This window comes from Thunnus albacares, chromosome 11, assembly GCF_914725855.1.
Source record: "Thunnus albacares chromosome 11, fThuAlb1.1, whole genome shotgun sequence".
In the NCBI taxonomy this organism is placed as follows: Eukaryota; Metazoa; Chordata; class Actinopteri; order Scombriformes; family Scombridae; genus Thunnus; species Thunnus albacares.
Genome location: NC_058116.1, coordinates 16,781,198 through 16,802,958, shown reverse-complemented (window position 1 = coordinate 16,802,958; position 21,761 = coordinate 16,781,198). Strand labels below are relative to the sequence as shown.

The 21,761-nt window shown below is 40.3% G+C and overlaps 1 protein-coding gene across 3 annotated transcripts in view; it reads left to right on the top strand.

Annotated features, from left to right (window-relative positions):
• tanc1b (tetratricopeptide repeat, ankyrin repeat and coiled-coil containing 1b) overlaps nucleotides 1-21,761 on the top strand; it is a 114,472-nt gene that overhangs the window by 90,629 nt on the left and 2,082 nt on the right. For all 3 annotated transcript variants that reach the window (XM_044365854.1, XM_044365851.1, XM_044365853.1), the window contains 12 exons: nucleotides 1,245-1,852; nucleotides 3,725-3,833; nucleotides 4,070-4,192; nucleotides 7,228-7,464; nucleotides 7,714-7,899; nucleotides 12,503-12,581; nucleotides 18,673-18,806; nucleotides 19,028-19,151; nucleotides 19,305-19,480; nucleotides 19,671-19,803; nucleotides 20,552-20,643; nucleotides 21,180-21,326. In XM_044365854.1, the coding sequence (XP_044221789.1) occupies nucleotides 1,245-1,852; nucleotides 3,725-3,833; nucleotides 4,070-4,192; nucleotides 7,228-7,464; nucleotides 7,714-7,899; nucleotides 12,503-12,581; nucleotides 18,673-18,806; nucleotides 19,028-19,151; nucleotides 19,305-19,480; nucleotides 19,671-19,803; nucleotides 20,552-20,643; nucleotides 21,180-21,326 (2,148 nt within the window). The remainder of the gene's footprint in view (nucleotides 1-1,244; nucleotides 1,853-3,724; nucleotides 3,834-4,069; nucleotides 4,193-7,227; nucleotides 7,465-7,713; nucleotides 7,900-12,502; nucleotides 12,582-18,672; nucleotides 18,807-19,027; nucleotides 19,152-19,304; nucleotides 19,481-19,670; nucleotides 19,804-20,551; nucleotides 20,644-21,179; nucleotides 21,327-21,761) is intronic.

Genomic DNA, 21,761 nt, shown 5'->3' with positions numbered 1-21,761 from the left:
AATCCACGTTCAGCCCATTTGCGTTCATTCTGCAACTGTGACCCAGAATTAAAATTTGGTTTATGGCAAAGTTCTCTGGACGTGCTAATTCAATACATTGTAACACCAACATTTTGTATTCACTTCTATTAATCCGTCAGCATCAGTTTATGATGTGGAAAAATTATTATTGGATGACCCAGTTGACTGCACACAATGCTTAAAACATTTCCATGGAAGGAATGTAGGTGGTGTCTGATTGACAGAGTGAAGCAGTTTTTTAATTGGAGGGACTTTGCATCACAACCTCTGAACTAGTTCCTCAGTTTTGCATGTCACTGTATCTGAGTTACTCAAGGCATAGATTAAAAAAAAAAGAATCATTCATAAAGCATTGGAGAGGCCAGATAATACTCTTTCTGTATCGGAAGACATGATATCACTCGGTTCACACACATATATCTGTGCAGAGAAGTGATATGAAAGTGTCATATTATTGTTTTGCACTTTGAGCAGACAAATATGATCCCACCAGGGAGAAAGGGTTCAGGATATTGGCCTTTGCTTGCTAGACTAATATCTGGTGTATCTGTGAGGTGTTGCTAGCACTTCAGTCATCTTATGGATTATGATCGGTACGTTTCAGTGAGTCTGTGCATGCATGCATGTGTTTGTGTGTGTGTTTGTGTATGGATGTCTGCTGTCCCTTGTCATGATGAGGAAGAGAGAAGTGTTATCTCACTGAGGCAATGTTTCTCTAGCAGAGGATTGGAGGATTAAGGTGCATTGATTTCTCCAACCCCCAGGACATAGATTGAAATGTGAGCTCTGGCTCAGACCTCTGCTTGGCTAGTGGAGGTGCTCCTATTGCACCCCCCAACATCTCATCCATCCCCTGCCTCTTAATACTCAGTTTCCTAGTCCTGTTTTCATCATAGCCACATTTCCAACAGTAACAAGTGTCTGCTTTGGCCTGATAGCACAGTATGTTTTCTCCCCTACTGCTCAAAGACACTCCGCTGATAGAAAACACAAAGAAACAGAATTTTTACACAGCAGGCCTTAGGATGTGAAGAATCCAAAATAATACAGTTTAATTGTAGAAAATAACAAAAAAAAAAGCTTATTGTTATTCACGTATTGAGTTTCAGTTGGTAATTTTCTCAGTAATATGGGCTAATTTGAGAAAACGGAGCAGAATAGCTCCTCATATATAACTTATTTTATGTCAGACTCATAATATCTTTACCTCATTTGTTCCATAGGAGATCACCAGCCTTCTGCCCTTCTCCAAGATCTCTCTGGATGACTTTACTGACAACAAAGAGATAAGCAATGACCTCAATGCCTATATCCAGTACCGCATCAATGGCAGCAAGGATATCATGAACAACATTAGCCTCAATGGTAAGGCTGACCCTATCACAGTCGGAAAGCTCAGTAGCCACCTGATCTCACGCAGCCAAGGCTCCTACCTGTATCTCAAACTCACCCTTGATCTATTTGAGAGAGGCCACCTGGTGATCAAGAGTGCCAGCTACAAAGTCGTGCCCGTCTCGCTGGCTGAGCTCTACCAGTTACAGTGCAACATGAAGTTCATGACCAATTCAGCCTTCGAGCGCTCATTGCCCATCCTCAATGTGGCGCTCGCCTCACTGCACCCCATGACTGACGAACAGCTGTTCCAGGCCATCAACGCCGGCTTCATCCAAGGGGAGCTGCCATGGGAGGACTTCCAACAACGCATGGAGTTGCTCTCATGCTTCCTCATCAAACGACGGGACAAGACACGCATGTTTTGCCACCCCTCTTTCAGAGAGTGGCTTGTTTGGAGAGCTGATGGAGAGAGTACCGACTTCCTCTGTGACCCCAGGTCAGTCCTTTGCTATGTAAACAAATGCAGAAACTCAGCAGCTGTCCCTTTAGGAATGTGTGCTCCTGTTGCAGGCAGGACAAGTCTGTAGTGCATCTAGAAAATATTCTTGTAATATATCACAAGTAGACCTCAAACAATCCGTCAGAAAAGTAAAAATTAAGCCATGATGATAATGACATGGCGGTAGGCAAATTAATCAAAATGTTCTCACAGTAATTGCTGCTTGAAATTAAGTCCTTTGAGTACAAAATGAGCACAGCAGACAGCACTCTTTAAGTTTGAGAAATAATCATGTTTGTCCATGAAGTTTTCACTTGTCAGTGTAGTTCTGTAGTTATTAATAGTATGTGAATCACGGTCGTCGTTTTGCCTAAAAAATAAACTGACATAAAGGACTTTGTATAGAAAGTAAGTAGAATGTCACAATCAATAAGTGCAGCAGACTCGTCTCTGAGTCATGGAGGAAATTGGTCCAGGTATTTATTGTAATCATAAATACCTATCATTTATAATTCAGTTGCTAATATACTGTATTATACCTTTTTATTTTGTTACCGGCAATCTAGAATTCACAAGGACACTTCTGACATAGAGAGATCTCTGCTGCAAGCACATGAAAGAACTTCCATTGAAAATCAAACGCTAACAAGTAATATCTCTCCTTTAGTCTGGACATCTGGCTGTTAGTAGCTAACAATAGGTGCCACCCTTATTTGAAACAGCTGGATATCAGAAGTGTATGGAAAATATATATTCATTGTGCTAAAATCACAATTAGTATGTATTCCTACCAGTGTGTCTCTGTGTTAACTGAAAACATATATATATATATATATATATATATATAAATAGAAAAATCTATGAATCAGTCCTCAGGAAAAATACTACAACACAAATTGTTTTGAAAACTATGAATGCCTTTATTAGTTAGGAAAATGGTGGCCTAATAATTTTACATATTTTTTGCAGTCATGTAAATCTACTGTGTATTCCACTTACTTGTAAGTTAAAATGAATTTACATGGACAGTCTGCAGAAATTTATCATTGTTTCCTGCCATGCCCTGCTTGCCCTGTGGGACAGGCTTATCTGCTTTAGTACTGCTACCTAATTGTAATTCTGGAGCCCTCTCACCCCACATTAGAGACTTCAGTCATTCACATTTAATAAATTGGATGATGTCAGCCTGGCTTTCATTTTTCCTCCCTGTTGCGCCTCGGTATCACCTCTGCTCACACAGTAGTGTCTTTAAGTGGACCAGAGCCATCATATTCTACCGTATATCGTATTCTACTCATTCATAGCCTTCCAACTCTGTCATTAAAAAACAAAAGGCTCATAGTCTGGCACAGGGAATGCACATGAAGATAAAAAGCAGCTGCACTGCCTCTCTGTTTGTGCTTGGCCACGAATAGAGGGAATTCTAACCTGATCAAAGTGATCTGCAATCATGCATGTCCTTTTAATGAAGTTCTGTATTAATTAATGCAGGAATTTCTGAGTGAAGAAGGAAAGGAGAATCCAGGGATTTTACACTCCTCCCTTTCCTTCAGTAGAGCATTGCCTGGATTTTTTTAGGTTATTCAGAGCAGCACTGAGTGAAATAGTTCGCCATGACACTGCCAAGGTGCTCTCTTCATGCACAGAATGAAAAAATACTTTCATGCTTAGTGAGGTAGGAGAGCACTGCAGTTCATTAGGTGGGTCAGTTTATGTAAGGCAAAGAAATACCATCAAACGTTTATGTTGAGGCCATGACACCTTGATAAACATAAACACAACAAAGAACAAAAACTTACATTTCCTACTTTCCTGTTATCATTTCATTGTTATACTGCTGATTGACATCTCTGTTGTTTCTACACCCAGGACCGGCCATGCTCTTATGGCTTTCATGCTGTCTCGTCAAGAGGGGAAACTGAATCGGCAGCAGACCATGGAGCTGGGACATCACATTCTCAAAGCACACATCTTCAAGGTAGAGCTATGAAACAAGCTACATATTTCATGTGTGGTTGAAATCCATCCCTTCTAGGAATTTCCTGGTATTCATTCTCTGTTTATGGTTGACCAGAGGATAAGCCATGGGATGTGAAGAGAGGCACTGACAGCTCATTGATGTTATGTATGTGTGTTTGTGTCTTTGTGCATTCATGTATGCATTGTTGTGTGTGTGTGTGTGTGTGTGTGTGTGTGTGTGTGTGTGTGTGGCAGGGCCTGAGTAAGAAAACAGGTGTGTCATCCAGCGTGCTGCAAGCTTTGTGGATCAGCTGCAGTGCTGACGGCCTTTCTGCAGCGTTGGCCTCTCTGAGGAACCTCTACACACCCAACGTCAAGGTGAGACCTTCTCCAGCTCTTGTGTGTCACTTGTACCAGAAACAATGTACAAAACAAATGATGGAATGGAAGTGAACTTTGACAAACTAAATATTTGCTGGTCTTAGCTTTTCAAATTCGATGGTAAATACATCTCAGGTTTTTTGATTGTTGTGAAGACTTGTATCCAGCAGTTAAACTTTTGAAATGAAAAATATTCGTATAGATTAATAGATTCTTGATTTCTCAATGAGGAGAGATGTCATTTTAAGGATTTTAACAAGGCAATTGTACTTTTTTGTGGAAAAACAATATCAGATACAAATTGTTATGCAGAGTATTTTTGTATACCATAAAACATATTTGGAGGGGACCTGCAACAAAGACACTCTCCACATAGCAACATCCTCTGCACTTTATAGTAGAAATCATATTTTCCTCAAATTCTTGAATTACCCTTCATGCTGAATAGTATAGGATGTTTAATTAGTGACATCTGAGGTCCTCAAACGTCCTCCCTGAATGTTTTTGTAATTTCACAGTTAGCAATTTGCGAATTATCGTCAATGTCGCGCTCTGTTCCTTTTGTGTACTTACGGGGATGAGCGTGAGCTGATGATGACAGAGGAGGGTCACACTCAATGAAAAGGAGTCACTCTAGTTACAGAAGACAAAATGTTTTCAGGCCCTCATCAGTGTCAGATGAGTGTGAGCTCAGCACTGATACACAATGGAAACCACAATGAGAAGCAGCTAAATATGCTCATTGTCCTAGACTCTTGATCTTCTTGATATCTTGCCATTAGCTCAATCTGTTGCCATCTCTCGTCTGGAAGGCTAAAAGCAAATGCCATTAACAGACAGGCTCTAATTATTATAGTGAGTTACATAATTTAAATATATTATAAAATTATAAGAGCTTTAACTTTTCTCCTTCACCTCCAAACTGTCCTGTTTTTTTCTGTTATGTGAGCCCTAGAACATCTATTCATTTTCCATTTCTCTCACATTTCCTATTTTATCATAACATCTCACAATAATGCACATTTTTTTTACATTTTCCACTTTCCTCACATTTTCAATTTTCCACTCATCTCCAATTTCCATCACAGCACTTTTTTTTATTTCCTACATTTATATTCTTGTATTTCCCATTTCCGTGGTTGCTTACCGTATATGATGAGAAGAGGATGTTTGAGTATTTAGAGGACACTGACTGTTTTAGGGTGTGTGTCTCTCATGTCAATAGTGAATACAGACCAGAGCAATCAAAAAAAGAGTGTGTCAGTGATAAAAGAAGCTAAAAATAGGTCATGATAGCCCAATGGTTAAGTCACATACAGTACCAGTCAAAAGTTTGGACACAACTTGAATGAGAAAGTGTGTCCAAACTTTAAGTGCAACATCCCCTCTTTGATTCTAAGTGGGGACCTTTTGTTGCGTACTATACCACTGTCTACCTCTACACTGTCAACTACCAATTAAAGGCACAAATACCCCCCAAAAAAAGAATAACAAAGGGTGGCAGGAATGTGTATTTCATTGGATGCCAACTGCTTAATCAAGTTACTAGAAAAAGATTTGCATCTTTGGCCTATTGTAATCTAATTTACATTTAGCAGCTGAATAATATGCCCTGATCAGTTTCTTGTTACACACTCTGATTAGCCAATTATGTATCAGATATCGCTCTGGCATTATCTTATAAGGAACAAAGGAAATTAAAAATGTGAGAAAAGGGAAATAGGGAAGTAGATAACTGATGTGTTTCAGAATAGTAATGTGTGGAGTTACAAGACCAGTACAAGATGAACGAGGAAGGAAAATGGAAGACAAATACTTCAGATAAATACTTAAATACAAATTTTTTAACTGGCTGCATTATTTATGTAGATATTCAGTTACATTTTTGAAGCAACAGATAGTCTTGTAATGATTTGTTACTTCTGGAGCTCCACACAGAGAAGATACTATCCTTCTTAGTAATGACCTATTTCAGTTTCCCAACAGTAATTTGACAAACACAAGTCCATGTTCATGTTAGTAGGAGAACTTCTTACACCAACATTATTTCAGATTTAGACAACTACTTGTGTACTACCTTCTGGTTCGGTATGAGGGGAGACAATCATTTGCCTCTTCAGGAAAGGCCATTATGTCTGAATTATGTATTCTGACTTGAAGCAAAATTATCCTACATTTTTCTTTGTCATTAGCGTTTCAGTGGGGTTCCATCACTTGTTGTCATCCTCATTGTGTATTTGTGAGTTATTGTGCGCAAGTATAACATCACTCAGAGAGATATTCACAGAATGACCTTGTTCTATCTTCTGTGACAGCAGGGAATTGCTGTTAATTTATTCTGCAGTGGATCTGACAAATAAACAGTTTCATTTTCTGTTGTCGAATACTCGTTTGGCTTTGTCGCTCTGTTTTACTAAGTGTTTATTATTGATTCCTCGTCATGGAAAAGAATAGCACACTTAATAATTGCATTCAGTAGAATATGGCCGCATTCTTCTGTATGATGAGGCTGAAGCAATATAAGCTTTTGCTCTGAAATGAGTTACACTGGGGAAAGAAAATGTATTTATCATATATCTATATCATTAGATTTTGCTGCTGTTTGATCAGTCATTAACCATGATATCTAAAGATCCTTAAAATGTATAAATTAGTACAATTTATAGCCTTATAAAATAGTTTTACCAACACTGATCTTGTAGCACAGATGTGTGGATGAGTATTGTTCAACTTTATTTTCAATTCTAGTCAAGATCCCATTTTTTCTAAAGATGTCTGGATTGTATTTCTGTAATGTTGTCAAAACAGTGGAATATTTTATCAACCTTTGAAGATAGTTGAGGCAGCACATTTATGTCAGTGTTTTTTGTTTCCTCATTTTGGCAATAAAATGATCTTTAATCCAGTTAGAGGACACACTGAAATACATATTTTAATGCTTTGTTTTGTTTGAAGATACTACAACAGTACAGATGGTACCACTTTGATAAAACTGTTCCAAACCAGCTGTCTGTGTTTGCGTTGCTCATCAGGTGAGCCGTCTGCTGATGCTGGGTGGAGCAAACGTGAATTACCGCACCGAGGTGCTGAACAACGCGCCAGTAATTTGCGTCCAGTGCCACCTCGGCCACCAGGAAATTGCTTCCTTGCTCCTCGAGTTTGGGGCCAGCGTAGACGTGGTGTCTGAAAATGGCATGAATCCTCTCTGCTTCTCAGCTGCTGCAGGACACTTGGGACTCGTCATGCTGCTCTGCAAGAGGGGGGCCAAGGTGAGTGGCTAAAAATTGTGACTCTCTGCTGCTGCAAATAAAGCTGAGTTAGAACTATCTACCTTCTGATGATAGAAACTGGACAGTCTTTAGGGTAAAGTCATGATTACCTATACAGATTTTGCTCGATCGCATTGACACAGCACATAACTGACAGCTATTTACTGCAAAGATACAATACGTACCACAGATGTTGGGCATATATTGTGTGTGTGTGCAGTAGAGCTAATAATGTTGTGTTTCTTCCAGGTTGATCATGTAGATAAGAGTGGCCAATGTGCGCTAGTCCATGCTGCTCTGCGAGGACACCCAGAGATTATCCAGTACCTGCTGGAGCTAGAGTGGAGTGCTGAGGGGCAGCAGCAGGACTGCGCTCTGAAGAACAAAGCCCTGCAGCAAGCTTTGATAGCAGCCTGCAGCATGGGACACACACAGGTCTGACTGATACACATGCACATATTTTACTTCACACACAACCAGTCCCCCCACACAGTAATTAATACAACTAAGGAGAGGTTTTTATGTCCTCTTTGTTACTACAAAAATAGATGTATTTCACAGAAAAAACTGTACATATAAAATTCATACTGTATATTGCAAAGAAATGCAAACTACATGGAATTCTGTATTTTTTTCTCCATACTTCATAGCAACACCTTTGTTTCCAGTGTGTTTTCACAACAATCTTCAACAACAAATCTCAGCTTTTTCAGAAAAAAAAAAAATAGAGCACATCTTGTTCTCAGTGATGATGACTTAAGGTTTGAGGTGTTGCTCTGCCTTGTGAATCTGAAAACAGGAGTCAGGGATCGATCACAGTGCAGAGCCCTCAGCTGCCCAGGTGCGATGTAGGCTCAAGGTTTATTTTGGCTTCCTCATAGATAATTGGCAGACTTTCTGGGGAAGACCTGGTCTGATTAGGAGAGACGGCATACATCCCACTTTGGATGGAGCTGCTCTGATATCCAGAAATATGGCCAAGTTTATTAGTAAACCAAAACCATGACAACCCAGAGTTGAGACCAGGAGGCAGAGCTGCAGTCCTACACGCTTCTCTGCGCTTCCATTAGAGCAGTTACCCACCCAAAACCACATAGAGACTGTGTCTGTCCCCCGACCACATAAATCAATTAAATCCAAAGTATATAAAAGAAGAGCCATTCATGAAAATCTAGTAAAAATTAAAACCACTACTGCAATAGTACAACAAAATAAGATAATTAAATGTGGACTCTTGAACATTAGATCTCTTTCATCTAAAGCAGTTTTAGTAAACGATTTAATTTCAGATCATCGTATTGATTTATTTTGTCTCACTGAAACATGGCTGTGTCATGAAGAATATGTCAGCCTTAATGAATCCACTCCCCCCAGTCATATTAATACTCATATTCCTCGAGACACTGGCCGAGGAGGAGGAGTTGCAGCCATTTTCAACTCAAGCCTAATCATCAACCCTAGACCTAAATTTAATTATAACTCATTCGAAAGCCTTGTTCTTAGTCTCTCTCAGCCGACCTGGAAAACTTTACAGCCAGTTCTATTTGTTATAGTGTACCGTCCTCCTGGCCCGTACTCTGAATTCCTATCTGAATTCTCAGAGTTTTTGTCGTATTTAGTCCTTAGTACAGATAAAGTAATTATAGTAGGTGATTTTAATATTCATGTGGACGTTGATAGTGACAGTCTCAGCACTGCATTTCTCTCATTATTAGACTCAATTGGCTTCTCTCAGTGTGTAAATAATCCCACTCACCGTCTTAACCACACCCTAGACCTTGTTCTAACTTATGGGATTGAAATTGAACATTTAATAATTTTTCCACAAAATCCGATTTTATCAGATCATTTTTTAATAACTTTTGAATTCCTATTACTGGATTACACACCATTAGATAAAAATGTCCTCACTAGATGTCTATCTGATAGTGTTGTAGATAAATTTAAGGAAGCAATTCCGTCAATACTGAATTCACTGCCATGTCTGAATACTACAGAGGACTCTTATGTTAACTTTAGTCCCTCCCAAATTGATAATCTTATTGATAGTGCTGCAGGCTCACTAAGACAAACACTCGACTCCATCGCCCCCTTAAAAAAGAAGATAATAAAACGTAAGAGGTTAGCTCCATGGTATAACTCCCAAACCCGCAAATTAAAGCAAACATCGCGAAAATTGGAAAGGATTTGGCGTTCCACCAAAGTAGAAGATTCTCGCTTAGTCTGGCAAGATAGTCTTAAAACATATAGGAAGGCCCTCTGTAATGCCAGAGCCGCCTATTACTCAGCATTAATAGAAGAGAATAAAAACTGCCCTAGGTTCCTTTTCAGCACTTTGGCCAGGCTGACAAAGAGTCATAACTCTACTGATCCATGTATTCCTATAGCTCTCAGTAGTAACGACTTTATGAGCTTCTTTAATGATAAAATTATAACTATTAGAGACAAAATTAACCATCTCCTGCCCTCAACAGGCACCGTTCTCTCCCCAAACACAGGAACCTTGGTAACGGCAGTAAATCCAGACATATATTTGGACTGTTTTTCTCCAGTAGACTTGTCTGAACTAACTTCAATGATTTGTTCAGCTAAACCATCAACCTGTCTCTTAGATCCCATCCCAACTAGGCTGCTTAAGGAAGCCTTACCCTTAGTGAGCACTTCTCTACTAGATATGATCAATCTGTCTTTAGTAACAGGCTATGTACCACAGTCCTTTAAAGTAGCTGTAATTAAACCTCTTCTTAAAAAGCCTACTCTGGATTCAGGTGTTTTAGCCAATTATAGACCTATATCTAACCTTCCATTTCTATCCAAGATCCTTGAGAAAGCAGTCTCCAATCAGTTATGTGACTTTCTACATAACAATAGTTTATTTGAGGATTTTCAGTCAGGATTTAGAGCGCATCATAGCACAGAGACAGCACTGGTGAAAGTCACAAATGACCTCCTAACTGCATCAGACAAAGGATTTGTCTCTATACTTGTCCTGTTAGATCTTAGTGCTGCATTTGACACAATTGACCATCAAATCCTTTTGCAGAGACTGGAACATTTAATTGGCATTAAAGGAACTGCATTAAGCTGGTTTAAGTCTTATTTATCAGACCGATTTCAGTTTGTACATGTTAATGATGAATCCTCCGTGAAGGCAAAAGTTAGACACGGAGTTCCACAAGGTTCTGTACTTGGACCAATTCTATTCACCTTATATATGCTTCCTTTAGGTAACATTATTAGGAAACACTCCATAAATTTTCATTGTTACGCAGACGATACCCAATTATATTTATCAATGAAGCCAGATGAACCCAATCAGTTAACTAAACTCCAAACATGCCTTAACGACATAAAGACCTGGATGACCTGCAATTTTCTACTACTAAATTCAGATAAAACTGAAGTTATTGTGCTTGGCCCTAAACACCTTAGGAACACATTATCTAATGACAAAGCTGCTCTGGATGGCATTACCCTGGCCTCCAGCACCACCGTAAGGAATCTGGGAGTTATCTTTGATCAGGATATGTCCTTTAACTCCCACATAAATCAAATTTCAAGGACTGCCTTTTTTCACTTACGTAATATCTCAAAAATCAGGCACATCCTGTCCCTAAAAGATGCAGAAAAACTAGTTCACGCATTTGTTACCTCTAGGCTGGATTATTGCAATTCCTTATTATCAGGCTGCCCTAACAAGTCTCTAAAGACTCTCCAGCTGGTCCAGAACGCAGCTGCACGTATATTGACTAAAACTAGAAAAAGAGACCACATTTCTCCCATTTTAGCTTCACTACATTGGCTTCCTGTAAAATCTAGAATAGAATTTAAAATCCTTCTCCTAACCTACAAAGCCCTTAATGGTCAGGCACCATCATATCTTGAAGAGCTCATAATACCGTATTACCCCACTAGAACACTGCGCTCCCAGTATGCAGGCTTACTGGTGGTCCCTACAGTCTTTAAAAGTAGAATGGGAGGCAGAGCCTTCAGCTATCAGGCTCCTCTTCTTTGGAACCATCTACCGGATTCAGTCCGGGGTGCAGACACCCTCTCTATGTTTAAGAGTAGGCTTAAAACTTTCCTTTTTGATAAAGCTTATAGTTAGGGCCGACCAGGCTCGCCTTGGATCAGCCCTTAGTTATGCTGCTATAGGCCTAGACTACTGGGGGACTTCCCATGATGCACTGAGCTCCTCTCTCCTCCTCCTCCTCTCCATCTGTATGCATTCATGTAACATCAATGCATGTCACTAACTTTGCTTCTTCCCCGGAGTTTTTTGTGCTTTCTCATCTCACAGGAAAACCTGACTCCCGGGCCGAACCTTCGCGGTTCTTCACAGTCCTGATGGCATCCTTCCCTGTCTGTTGATGCTTGTGCTTGTTGTTGTTTGTTGTTGTCATTGTTTTTCTGCTGTCCCCCCTCCCCCTTCCCCTCTCTCTTTCTCTCTCTCAACCCAACCGGTCAAAGCAGATGGCCGCCCACCAAGAGCCGGGGTCTGCTTGAGGTTTCTACCCGTTAAAGGGGAGTTTTTCCTTACCGCTGTCGCCAAGTGCTTGCTCATGGGGGAACTGTTGGGTCTCTGTAAATTAAAGAGTACGGTCTTGACCTGCTCTATGTGAAAAGTGCCTTGAGATGACTTCTGTTGTGATATGGCGCTATATAAATAAAGATTGATTGATTGATTGATTGATTAGCTGCAATGGGATCCTCTGGCCCAGCTTAGAATAACACAACTGGGCCAAGTTACGCTGTGAACCCACGTGCAGGAGACCCCCAAAACAGTCTTGTATTACAGATTAGACTCGACTCACATAACCTCATACAGTGGTTCAAGAACCAGCCGTTCTCTAGTTTACTGTTATTAATTACTGTAATAATCATTTGCTTGGGCAGCACCATGTTTGATCAGCTGAAGTTTGTTGCCTTTTTTTTTTTTTTTTTGTTACTCTGCTACAAAATTAGCGTGTTGTATAACCTTTTGAAGGTTTATTGGAGCTGAAGCGGTACGTCATTAATCTAAGTTTCTTTTTGGCAGGTTGTGAGGGGCTTGCTGGTGTTGAATGATGAGCATACCGTGCAAATTGATAGCCATGACACTCTGTGGGGAGAGACAGGTATGTTTTCATCCATCTTTTTTGCATTACATGACTCCCTTGTATCATCACCTGCTGTTTTATCATTCTGGACCTCGCTGCTGTAATCGTATGCTGCAGTGGAAGGTCTGGTATATCCCTCCTGCACAGTAATGCTCCATGTTTGATGCAGAGGTCGCTCAACCCGAATGTGTGCGCATTTTAATGGCTGTTCCACGTTCTTCTGTCCTGTGATTTCTGGTAAAAGCATTACATATCGTGGTCATGTGGGTTTCTACTTAGAGTTTGGTCAACACAGCATTTCCTCTTAGCAATCATTTTCCAACATGCCCACTGGATTTTAGCTCCAGTATCCCCTCGGTTCTGTCTGTTTAGATGCCGACAACAGTTTGGACATTTTGAAGTTTCTCCACCATCTGTTTTATACAGATTCAGTCAGATTTAGGTGTTCCAGGGACATTTGTAGAATGATATAGATTATAGGCTCCTAAGCATGTTTATGTTACATATTACGTAAATATCAGTTGAATCTTTTTTTTTTCTGAGAATGTTTTTGGGACTACTGATAAGTTTGCACTTCTGCTTGATTAAAATTGAGTGATGACAGAAAGTGGGGGACAGATTTTGACAATCAGAAGATGATGTTTTGGACGGTGGCTGCAGTTAATGGTCTTGCTCAAAGCCATTTGAAACTAATTGAGGAATGGGTGCAAAAAGCTATGTAGAGCAGCAGCTTAAATGCAGGAGGTGACTATCAGGTGTATGATGATATTTGGTTTGACAGAACCGCGGTAGACTGCAAGGCCACGTCTCCAGTATTATCACACACTATGGAAGGGTCCAGAGATCTTGAATGTGTTGCCATTGCAGATTTGATGTGCTGATAAATGTTCCATATGTAGCTGTGCATTATAGTCATTATCAGCGTACACCAAGGAAGTGGTCCTAAGAATATGTATTCGAACAACACAACCAGACACATATCCTTTAAAATACCAGCCTGGAAATACAAACAGTGTAAAACACATATGTAGTTAAGGCAGAAGTGTGCTTCGTTTTCTGGTTTAGTGCTAAAAATACTTCTGATGCATTACGTAAGTTTCAAGCACATCCAGAGCTACAGTATTTCTCATGAATTGAATTTTGAAATGTTGGACACATTTTGTTTTGTCTCAGATCTTCAGTATAAACCTCTGCTCTCAGTTTAGTGATCCACAGCTATAAATTTCCAAATCGCACCCTTTCTTATTTAACAACAGTGTTTGATGCTTTTTGTGCACAATCATGCTGGAGTAGATATAAAAAGGAACATTTTAATAATAGTCTCTTTGTGTCTCTCGCAGTTGTAAGCCAGTGGTATTTAGCACCAAAAGTTTGGTGCGGCAGGAATGTAGGTCAGCCTATCAGCTGAGAGGCTGTCCACATTGTGGTTAACTGGTGCCTTTGCCCTGCTAAATGACTGCAGGACTTCAGACCTTGTTACAGTCCTGGGACAAAGGATGGTCCCTCTGAAATATTCCTCTATGGAACTGCTGTTCTGGTTCCTCTGATATGACTAGGATCTTTGTTCATGTGCAATCACAACGCCTGCGTCACTGTTGAAAACATACATTTATCCAAAGCATATTACTGAACCTCATGTGTACCCTAGATTGTATAAAGTCCTTGACTATTGCTGTAAATAATAGTCATCATAATATTGGAGCCACATGTAGCTGCAGTCCAGTATTTACCTCTTTCCTCTATGCACACAGTGAATGTTATGTCACAGCTAGCACCCTGTTGGCATCTGTCCTGAACGAGGGAAATTGCAGGTCACAGGGAGCAATAGAAAGACGTGAGGCTGCTGCACCACTGACCTGAAACAAAAAGACTCCCAAACCCTTGACATGAACGCATATTCAAATATCTTTGTGCCCACCAGGCACTCATTTAAAACGAGGCCAGAGCCCATCTGTATTCGTGGGAAATAGGTTAGTAAACACAGTTGACATCCATAATGTGGATTTTTGTCCATTGGGTCATGCCCAGCCTAGAAGACCTTTATGAGACATAAAATGATACAGATAGAGTTCAGAGGAGTTCACTATGAGGCAGTAAAAAATAACTATGCTAACAACGGACATTATTAGCACTGAGAGGTATATTAAATTGCAGTCTCACCTCAAATTCCTTTTTGGGCCTTCCATGCTCAGATTTAATAATCCAACCTGGTAGCAGCCTGCGTTCTGCTGCAAAAAATACCAAAACTAACTAAGTCCCTGCAATATCCCCTTTAAAAAGTGACCATTCAACATTGTCTCTATAACAATTCTCTGATAACAACCTGTCTCTGAAAAAACGTATTTCATATTTGAAATTCAGTGGAATATTACATCTCTATGCAAATAGATCTACTGTCTCCTGTGTTTAGAGACAGATTGGATTGCACATCCATGCAAGTTCCATCTTTTAAAATCCCCTCTTAAGATGCAAAACACTTCCCCGTTATGCAAAGAAAGGTAATTTAACTCCTCATAATCATTCTCGGTGTGAACACACAGCAGCAGGATTGGTTCAAGACAAACACCAACAGATACTGGTGTTGCTTAGTGTTATGAAAGTGTAATCTTTTGTATATCATAAGTAATGGTATGATTTTTTTTGCTTTGTTTCTACTTTATGGTATGTACAGTCATATATAGATCATTCTCAGGCATCTTGCAGGGCGTCATAAAAAATATAAATATATAAACATCTTCTGGCAAATGTAGAAGCCAGTTGTTGTTATGATAGGAATTCATTTAAATGATTAAATCCTTTTCTTTGAGGTTGGATTCGTAATCAATTTAGCAGTGAGTGCTTGCTTACTCTTTGATAATTGGTGGTATGGTGATGGGCTTTTCTGTGTGGAGTTTAAATGTTCTGTCCATGCTGCTATAGCTCTCTCTGGAGTGCTTCCACAACACAAGACTAAGGCTCTGGGAAGTCTACATGTGCCGGAAAACGGCTGCCTGCTGCTCTTATTAGTTAGGATGGCTTACACGCAGAGGACTAATAAATTCTGTCTATAAAATACACTCGAGGTCTTTTCTTCTTCTGTACAAGGCTCTGCTATTTTCTTCCATATGCACACAGACGGCAAGTGTTCATACTGCATAATAAGAGCACAGCGCAAGCTAACCCATGCTGCTATTTGTGGGAATGCTCAGGTGCCTGAGGAAAAGATACGCTTTATACCAGCAAGTGACAAACACCTGCACTTGTTTAAAAAACACTTAAAGCATTTTAATCCCTCCCTCCCCCATCCCCAGTCCCTTCCTACACAACCCTCTAGGGCTCTATAGATTGGTGTATGACACAACGTCTGACATAAAACTTTAGATGAACAGACAGAGAGAAAAAACAAAACATAAATCCAAGAGAAAGAATATATGTACAAGTAAGAATCTAATATATATATATAGATATATATATGAGTACATGAAGATATACAGTAGCAAACATATGTGAATGTATCACAAAACAAGAATACTGTTGGTTCACATCTTATATAAGAGCTCATAAAGGGGATTCATTTAAAGTCACTAATATCTGCTGACATATTGATAACACCCAGACTGTTATATCTTAAATTTTCTAGTGGTGACATTGATATTCATCTCCTCCACCCAGCGTGTCCGACTTGAATTGGAGAGGAATCAATCTCTGTACAGTAATGAGGCAAACGTTATGGCTTTTGCTTGTGATGCCATAATTTTTGTGTTTGGGGAGGCACTACAAAAACAGCAGTGCTTGAATGATCTTGTGTTTGTTTCCAGCATTCTGTATCTGTGTAAATGCCTAAAAAATATGCCCCCAGGATCTGTTCAGAGACTAACAAGAGCAAAACATACTGTATGGCTTATGACCAAGCTGGACTTTGGAGGCATCTTGGACATTCTGAACTGGTGTTAGAATCAATTTTGGCAAGTTTATTATTCAGGTAGTATAATGCCACAATACTTATACTGTAGGTCCATGCATTAAGTATTAATTACAAGTGAAAGTGTTACAGACTCTATTGTCACACTTCCAAAACATCTGCACTTTTACTGTTTGTGTTGAAATCAACAACATTTACAGTTTTCTGATGAGACAATTATCTTTGGGCCTCATTTATCAACCTTCTGTAGAAAAGATTCTTCATCCAAATGATCATACTTGTACAGAAATTTCTTTTTTTTTATATGAAGAAATTGACCTAAATAAGGATTAATGTCACAAATCTTTCCTGTAGGAAATATTGCTCATTTCTTGTCACAAATATCTGTCTTTTTTAGCAGTTTAGCAGTAAAATCAAACTTTACAGACATTACATTTTGTTCTCAGAGGTGGATGCAGAGACCAGTATGCCTGTGTGCTCAGTACAAATGTGTTTTTTTATGTAATTTAGCATCTGCTCTGTCACCAGGAGGGCAAAGGGAAATTTACAAATCACAATAAATGTCTCTGTGTTGCCTTTTAAAAGTTGCCTGCAACCTTTTGTAATTGTCATTCTGTCAATTATTGAATCGTACTTAATTGAGTTGTTGATGTATTCTGAACACCCTGGGAAAAAGTATTAAAAGCTTTAGCTATTAGCAAGGACAAATTGAAAAATCCCAATCTATAGTTAGAATAAATTGTATGCGTGTTTTTTAGCATTTGTCAGTCTTGGTAATTAAGGTTCCAGGTTGTTTATCTGCTATGATTTCAGGCTCTGGGTTCAAAGCTGTAGTTAAAATGCCAGGTCACAACGTTGTTGCTGTTTGTGTGTCTTGGGTTTCTCCAGCCTGGCGGTTAAGTGGTGGCGGATAAGGATGTTATTATGTTTACTTTGTAAATCTGTTTATCAGAGAGTTATTTAGAATCTCCTCCTGAAGACACTGTTACGGCAGGCTATGGTATGAGGTATGAGATGAGTTGGCAGAGGCAGCACAGAGTTGAAACAAGGTTGATGAATAGCTTACAAAAAATTTGATAAGATAAAATCAGGTGAAACGACACAATGAATGACCGAAGTGAAAAGGAAGCTCCTCCTCTGAAGAGTAGGAATGCTGAAGTGCTTTGTAGTATAAAGAACGTTGTTGAAGAACTGAATAAATACTGTTAACGAGATGTGAACAGCAAAAGGCATGAAATCTTCCAAGAATAGAATGAGTTATGTAAAAAAAAAAAAACGGGGTCACTTTTGAACATCAACAAACCAAACAGCTGTTGAATATATCTTCATTGTAACCCAGGTGCTGCTAACGCTGCTCCCTGAAGCACAAACACAGCCTAAGTTTAGCTGCTCAGTCATTGTTCTCTGCTGTGTTGTATATGTGTGTGTGTGTGTGTGTGTGAGGATATCCATATTTTGCGCAGATGGAGGGTGGGGTATTTTGGCTCTGATGACTTGTTCATCCAGATGGATAATGTCAGTCTGATATGGAGGCTCAGCGGTACCTTAAATCTCTCAGAGGTGAATCTCAGAGCAGAACTCTTCAGATTCTTACCATGGATCTCACTCTCTTTGGACATTTAAGACCGACACATCTGTTGCCATACATCAGCAGCCACTGATTAACTGTAAGCATCACACATTCATCTTTGTTTTCTTTCAAGACCTGAGTACAAGCAATAATTAGTATTTGACTTTTTGTTTAAAATGAATTAGACCGTTAATTCCAGTTCATCTTTGTCTAAAAACTTTACAAAATACAAACAAGAAATGGGTGTTGAACAGAATTGTTTGACTTTGTTGTCTAATGTTTGTCTGCTGATGCATAAAATGACATAGAATTCTCATCTCTCAGTACACGGCTCTGGGAGCTTGAGGCAGGAATTTAATGAGTTTAATAAGCATAACATAATTGTTTTTAAACTCAATTAGCACCAGACATTAGCCGGCATTTCTCTACTCATCTTTACTAGGAGGGATTGCAAACACTATTTATATCTGAGCTTTTCTGTTTCCCTTTTTCTTCAACGTTACAGACCTGTTGCTGAACAGCGTTACTTTCTGTGTACTGTTTGGTGTCGTGTTGTGGATGGGTTGAATTCCACTCTTATCTGTCTTCACTTCTTCCTGTGTCCTACATCAGTACTAACTTTAGCGTCCTCTTTGCAGCCTTGACGGCGGCAGCGGGCCGGGGGAAGATGGAAGTATGCAGCTTCCTTTTGGAGGAAGGGGCAGTGGTGCAGCAGGTCAACCGGAGGGGAGTGTCTCCTCTATTCTGCGCGGTCAGACAGGGACACTGGCAGGTGAGACACTATCCCTCCATATTCTCAGCTTTTTATACTCCCTCAAATCATTTTCAAACAATGTGTAGTATTTCGAACCATATAGGATGTACCACCTGCCCTTAGAGATAACTCTTGTCCAAATATGTGGAAACAAGGACATGTCCCTGCTGTGTATGAACTATGCGCACTTGGATGTGTTTGATGTCTGTCCTCTGACTGTTTTGTTGTCTGTTTCCTAGATTGCAGAGCTGCTGTTGCAGCATGGTGCTGACATTAACATCAGCGACAAGCAGGGCAGGACTTTACTCATGGTGGCTGCCTGTGAGGGTCACCTGAGCACCGTCGAGTTCCTGCTTTCCAAAGGTGAGCTCCAACAGCATCGCCACCACATAACATCCACCTTTAGTCTCATGCAAAATGAGAGAAATTACAAGGCTTTACACATTCATTACTTGGATGTATTTAATTAGCAGTGTTTTCATATGAAATGTTTAATGACTCTCGTCTGTTTCAAAGGTGCATCTTTGACTTCGATGGACAAGGAGGGGCTGACACCCCTCAGCTGGGCATGTTTAAAAGGACATAAGAACGTAGTGCAGTTTTTGGTGGAGAAGGGTGCGGTCATCGACCACACAGACAAAAATGGACGAACTCCGCTGGACCTCGCTGCCTTTTACGGAGACGCAGAGATTGTACGTGACTGAAATTAATTTAAGTTTATTGAAAACCTCCGAACACACCACATACCAACCCACCCTTCACGTAGCCTTAACTGACAACATCCCTGTGCCGTTATTGAACACATACCGCTGTGTGTTAGTCCGGCTCTTGACAGTCTCTGCAGTGTTTATGTGTTTTTAAACTGTCGGTGGTCTCAAATAGGTCCAGTATTTGGTGGAAAGAGGAGCAGTGATAGAGCATGTGGACTACAGTGGGATGAGGCCTCTGGACCGGGCCATAGGCTGTCGGAACACGTCGGTGGTGGTGACTCTGCTGAAGAAGGGGGCCAAGCTGGGTAAGAACATTGTTTTTCAAAAATCCAAGTCCATGTAAGTGAGTGTAAAACCTACCGCGTTGTACACTTACTGCACATGAGTTCATAAGTACTAGAAGAATCAGCTGTTTCTCTTCCAGTCCTTAGCAACTGTCTGTGGTCTGCTCCAGTTCTCTTACGCCTCGGCGAACATAGTGTATGAAACACACTCAGTATTTTGTTTTGTCTCTATGTCGAGCTCATTTCTGTCCTGCTCAGTATCTCATGGATCTAAGAATAAGCTCAGACTAATTTTGTGGAATGTTGTGGAAAAACCCTGTTTCCATTACCGCTGTTCACTCGCTCTTCTGGTATGTCAGTGCATGTGTGTGTCCTTCCTTCTCTCCTTCGTGTGCTGCTCGGCTAATTTAAGAATGTGACTTCCCACCTAAACGACATTCATAGCACTATCTCAGTCCGCGGCTTATCTGCAGGCTTGAAGTCGAGTGAAAAGCTAAAGTACACTATGAAACACATTTTCCTTTCACTTTAAATGACTGCTCTTGTTGCATGACCTCTTTTCTCTTCACTCTCTCCCTCCTAACTCTTTCTTGACTGCTTTCAATAAACTAAGGCCACAGAGCGTCTCCTTACGATCGATCAGGTACAATCTTTAGGTAACTTTACCTTGTACCAATTTCCAGAGAATACAGCGACCGTCTGTTGGCACCAACATTGACGACCTAACACGTCTCCGTCGACCTCTTTCTTTCTTCTCATGCACCCACAGGGAACGCTGCTTGGGCCATGGCTACTTCCAAGCCTGACATCCTTATCATCCTTCTTCAGAAGTTGATGGAGGAAGGAAACCTGCTTTACAAGGTACAGTGTTGTGCAAATGTCAGAGAGCCTAAGCTGCTCTGCTGTACTAAAAGACAGACGTAGCCTGAGTTATTATTAAATGATGCCATGTTGTTTTTTTTTTCTTTTTTAATGGAAGTGAAAAAAGCTGTGAAAAGTATAATTAAATTCAGCTTAAAAATGAGGTGATTATCATCTTTTTCTGACTCAGTTAAATGCAGAAATTGAATGGATGTGTATGTTCCGCACCGCTTACCAAAGGAGCCATGATCGATGCCTGACATTTAACAGATTGAGTTTTGTGGCAGAAAGGACAATCCTGTCAGGTGTGTGTGTGTGTGTGTGTGTGTGTGTGTGTGTGTGTGTGTGTGTGTGTGTGTGTTTTGAGCTTGTTTGTGTGTTGCGTGTGTGATTGATGAGAAGGGAGGGCTTGAGCCAGAGAAACAGCTATTGTGGGGGAGTATCTGGTGAATACCTTGTCCTGCTTCTTTCCAATTTTTCCTTCTGGTCCTGTCCTCTTCCTCACTGCGTGTGTTTGCCCTCCATGTGTCCTCCAGAAAGGGAAGATGAAAGAGGCAGCCCAGAGGTACCAGTACGCCCTGAGGAAGTTTCCTAGAGAAGGCTTTGGCGATGACCTGAAGGCATTTAAAGACCTGAGGGTCTCTCTGTACCTCAATCTCTCCCGCTGTCGCAGAAAAACCAATGTAAGCCTCTCACGAGACACGTTTTTTTCTTTGCTCCTCAGGCAGTGCTGTATTTTTAGCTTGATCCTTTAGTAACTTAAAATATGGCATTTCACTGGCCACATCTTCACTCAATCAGTGTAATGAATATCAATATCATCCATCTCTAAATGGATATTTGCTGAACAAAAGACTTTTCTGGGTAGTTTGAGCAATTCTTTTAAATGTTTAGAGAAAAATAAATAAATCTGTGACTAGGACTCCAGCATATGAAATGAATTGACCATGTGTAGGCAGGGAAAGCTTGTTAGTGTTCAGATGGCAACAGGGAGGAGGTGGGCAGGAAGCTACAAATGTACTGGGCAGTGGACTCAAGCTCCTCAAATCTCGTCTGTTCAGTCAGCTGTTTACCAGTTTACCTGCGTAAGTGCCGGAGAGGTAATATGGGTCAATATC